Source organism: Acanthopagrus latus, chromosome 15 (assembly GCF_904848185.1).
Source record: "Acanthopagrus latus isolate v.2019 chromosome 15, fAcaLat1.1, whole genome shotgun sequence".
Lineage (NCBI taxonomy): Eukaryota > Metazoa > Chordata > Actinopteri > Spariformes > Sparidae > Acanthopagrus > Acanthopagrus latus.
In genome coordinates this window covers 449900-454620 of record NC_051053.1, presented here as the reverse complement: position 1 = coordinate 454620, position 4721 = coordinate 449900, and the positions used below count along the sequence as shown (strand labels likewise).

General features: G+C 39.4%; 1 protein-coding gene across 1 annotated transcript; it reads left to right on the top strand.

The window, feature by feature from the left end:
• Positions 1-1735: 1735 nt before the first annotated feature.
• Positions 1736-4260, top strand: LOC119033787 (coiled-coil domain-containing protein 106-like). The gene is made up of 4 exons (XM_037124324.1): positions 1736-2101; positions 2790-2942; positions 3274-3534; positions 3852-4260. The coding sequence occupies exons 1-4, from the start codon at positions 1918-1920 to the stop codon at positions 4166-4168; spliced, it is 915 nt and encodes a 304-aa protein (XP_036980219.1). The 5' UTR covers positions 1736-1917; the 3' UTR covers positions 4169-4260.
• The last annotated feature ends 461 nt before the right edge of the window (positions 4261-4721 follow it).

Genomic DNA, 4721 nt, shown 5'->3' with positions numbered 1-4721 from the left:
AAGCCACTCATGCCATTCAATAACTCTCAGGTGGTCTACCAGTAACTCTTCTGTACGATTCCCCCTGAGTCTCCACACATTTTCCTTAACTGTTCTCCAGGCCCTCTCTATGTGCTGGGTATGTGCACCTGTTTGGGCATCAACATATGACACACTGTGATTGACAGTGAAATGGGTGTAACCTAGCTGAGGTAAAGCATTGCGATAAGCCCCCCACTCATCACTTATTATTGTAGATCCCACTTTCACATGGTGAGCTATAAGTGGCACCAGATCTCTCCTTCTTCTTCTCTCGACTAAGCGAAGAACAGGCTTTGCATGTCTTCTCCCTCTCCGATCCACACCTAGCATCCCAAACACCCACTTCCTCCTCTTCCATCCACCAGCCATTCGTCCCCGTCCATACTGTTGAAGACATAAAAAATTAGGAAATATTCTTCTTTAAACAAAATGAATAATCTGTCATTCAATGGTAATTTGCATTACTATCTTGATAATAGTGCTTGCTGCTTGCCTTTCTTTTGTGTCTGAAGTGGCTCTCATCAACTGTGACAAACTGTTGGCGCCCCCCAATGTACTGGCCTCTTTCTTGCTGATATCTTTCCATCGCAGTAGTGCACACATCTCGCAGCTTTTGAGCCATCTTGGACAGGGTTGCTGAGCTTCCAGAGATGTCATCATTCATCATGTCCACTTGACGTAGACGCAGGCCTTGTGCAAATCTGATAGAACAAGGGAAATAATTATTATACCACAAAGTTTGTATCTACTGCACCCCAGGATTGAAAATTGTCCACTGCTCACCAGGCCTAATGCTGACCAACACAGCACCCCATAAGTAATAGCAATTAAACATAATTCCATAATTATACTGTTAAGAAGTCAAGCTCTAAATGACACCTTTTAGCAAAATAAATCACAAAAGTGAAATAACTCCAAGCACCTGTTGTCATCATGAGTCTAGAGATGCTCCATAACATAATAATCACAAAGTTTAGTACATATTCTGCAGTTATTGTTTATGACAGCATAGTTATACAATATTTCTATTGAAGTAAACACATTTCCTCATAGACAGACAGACTAAAATCATATACCAATGCCATAGCGTACCTGTACACAAAGCGCATCCAGTTGAAGAGGGAGACCTTAGACTTGCTGAATATAGATTTGTGTCTAATTGACCTCTTCAGTTTCCTCCCTCTGTGGTTATGGTGTTTGCAAACCCTGACGATATAAAAAAATAAAGATTAGAATGACACAGGCCAGGGTAGTGTCAGGAACCCCCATAAAATGTGTGTTAATGTTTCAAAAGTGGCACTTTCATTTTATGTGTCTGAAAATATCATGTATATCATATGTCATTTCAAGCAATAAAAATAAACCTACCATACATAGTTGTCCACACAATCTGATTTCTTGAATTTCATCTTGTGTTTGCATTTTTGGCATCTCATCTGTCTTCTTAGAAGCCTTTTCTTCTGCATCCATTTGATTATTTCTTTGTGTCTTTAGATTTAGTTCTGCCTTCAATAAGCTCTCTTAGCTCAGTGGCTATACCAGGCATTGTTTGACAACGATAATACAATGACTTGAATTGATGACTTATGACTTGATTAGGGCCTACCTATTTTCTTATCCTCTGTTCTTTCCACACACATCACACAAGCTATCGGAGTCTCTGTGACTACCTACGCCAGATTACGTTTGAATTGTAGGCCTATTATAGGTCGGGGGTGACAGGGAGAAACAAGCCAATCATAATTATATTCACGAGCTGGAGAAGCAGCCATTCGGCCTCTTCCGTCATATGATTGGTTGTCAACTTGTCAATCACCTCACAGGACACGCCCACCCCGCGCTCACTCCGCTAGCTCTTAATTGGATCGGCAGCTGCATTAGCATTGACTTCAAAGAATGAATACAAGGTCTGGTAAACGGTCCAAAACCAGTGTTCCCAGCGGCGATGCGCAAAACACCGACATAAATCCAGGTACCTTCTGGAGAAAGAGAAAGAAGCCAACAGCGGGTACTTCCGGTAAGAAGAAAATTAGGCCCACACCTGTGGGCCATGCTGTGCACATGGACAACAATGGTGAAGGTAAGAAAGAGTGCATGTTGTCTTTTCATTAAAGATGTTTGATAAAAGATTAAAGATTTATACTACATAATTTAACCAAATTAGTGAAGTGTCCATTAAATTGAATTGTTCCTCTGCTTCTCCTGCTTCACCTGTGGGTTGTGTATATTAAAGCCATAATAAAAGCAGTTGTTCTTCGTCATGAGACATAATTATCAACTCATATCCTATAAATGAGCGCGTGTTATTATTATTATTAGTATCATGAGTTAGCAATAGAGGTAATCAGCTATTGTCAATGTGATAGAGAAGTCTTGCTACAAGCACATTCCGTCTAGAGAATCTATGCTGGTAAAACTTGTAGAATAACTGAAATGGCTGCAAAATGGTCCAAAAAGGATCATCATACTGGTGTGATTGTATGCAAAATATCAAGATATATATTGAACCTGACATAAACTAAAAATGTAGAAATATTTCAAAAAGGCCATATGGACCTGCCCTATGTATATACATGTGTGTATATATGTATATGACAGTGTGTACATATCCATTCATATATATTCACTGATGATGGATGATAGTTACAATTATGTTCACTCATTCAGAGATCGAGTGCAGAAATCTAGAGCCAGCTGTTCATTATTTTATTTTACCTTCACCTGGCTTTTATGATTAGAGGTTTTTTTTTAATTCTCTGTCATTCCAGGTACTGAGGCAACTGTAGCGCCAACAGCATTTTTACATGTTAAGAAGAAGCACCTTAAGCGCCATGAGACCAAGAAGAAGCAGCACACAGTCACAGAAAAAATCAGTGACCTGACTGAGGAGACAGACTCCCTCCGCCAGCAAGTTGGTCAAAGTAAGTAGGCCTAGCACTTTGTAAATGTATATACAATTGAGTGGAAGAAAGGCCAATATTTCACAGTGACAAGACCTTCATCAGAGCATGAGCGTGTTATTACCTAAACAATACACATGTACAGTTAATACCTGGACAATAATATCTGTAGCATTCATTGACAGCAGACACATCTGTCCAGCAGATGAGATCACAATTTGATGAATCAGTGAAACTGCAAATCTTAATAAATGTAAATGTTGATAAGAATATAGGCCTATGTCAGTTGAGTTGCATTATCGTAGTTAGTAATGCATTTGGTATTGTATTTTCTATTATCTTGTATATACAGATGACGGTGGGACAGTTGACACATCTTCCTCGGCCAACTCGTCTCCTGGAGCTTGTTCTTTCTCTTCATCCTCCAGTCCATCCAACTCCTCTTCATCCTCTTCATCCAGCTCCTCATCCTCATCAACTGATTCTTCCGATTCAGAAAAGAAATCGAAGAAAAGACGCAAGAAGAAAAAGAAGCACCACCACCACAGTCACAAGAAAAAGTATAAGAGGAAGAAAAAAGAGAAGGAAAAAAGGCCATATGGCAAGCAGAGAGGTAAGTGTAAAGAGAGGAAGGCAATAAGGCTGTGTGTCATGCATGTAGACATCACAGTGCCTGTCTGTGTGTGTGTGTGTGTGTGTGTGTGTGTGTGTGTCTGTCTCTGTGTCTCTCTCTATTTCTCTATGTACAAAAGTTTATTTTCCGAAATGTACTTCCTGGTGGGTATATTATCTTGGACCCTCCAATTGCTCTGTGCCCATGTGATCTTCATTACTTTTTGCAACCACTGTGCATCTATGTGTGTGTTTCCCTTTGTCGATTCGCTACTTATATATGTTTGTTATACTTAACTAAATTTTCACCTGTTTCAGCACGTCATCCTGAGGAGGTCATCAAGAGATACAGGAAAGTCCTTAAGGCATACAAGAAAGGAAGAAAGCTGGGTGTGGCATATCAAAAGGTTGGTGTCGACCGAAACACCATCGTCGCCAATGCCCCGATCTGTGAGCTGGCTGTTGTGGCCCCGAAGAAATACAAGGAGTTGCTGGTTGCTCATACACCACAGCAAAGACTGCAGGACTTTGCAAAAAAATGTCAGGACGTGTTGATTAATGATCCAAACCTTTTGAGGGATGTTGAACATCAAAAGAAGATGGGGAAACTGATTCCTCTGTCAAAGAAAGCTTAGCTGTTTTGTCACTGTGGGATGGTGCTCTAGAGCAGTTCTTTTGTAGCTCGGGTCTGGTTCACTAACTATAGAGTTATGCTAAGACATGTTAATATCAGTAATGCCAATGGCTTGATTTTGATTTATTTTGTTTTAATATTCTGCACAAAAAGTGTTGTTGTGTGATATATGAAACTGTTGTATGATGACATGTACTGATGGCTCTGTATGTGCGTCTCTGTACATTAAACACAATGTTCAAGATTTCATCTGTGGTGTTTCTTTGGTTAAATACAGTACACAGAAAAGCCTATGGGTGGAACAAGGTTGAGGTACAAAAATTTGATATTTTAAATATCACATCATTTCTGTATCTTGAACTTGTTCCACCCATTTGCTGTTTTACAAAGTTTCACTGATATTAGTAGATGGTTAACAAATTATTAACAACTGATCTGTAAAGTGTGAGTTAATATATTAGTTAAGTATTAGCTATTAGCTTATGTATGTTATGGGGACGTTATTCTAAAGTTGCAACTATTCCTCATTTAATAACAGTCAATAAATGAGGAAT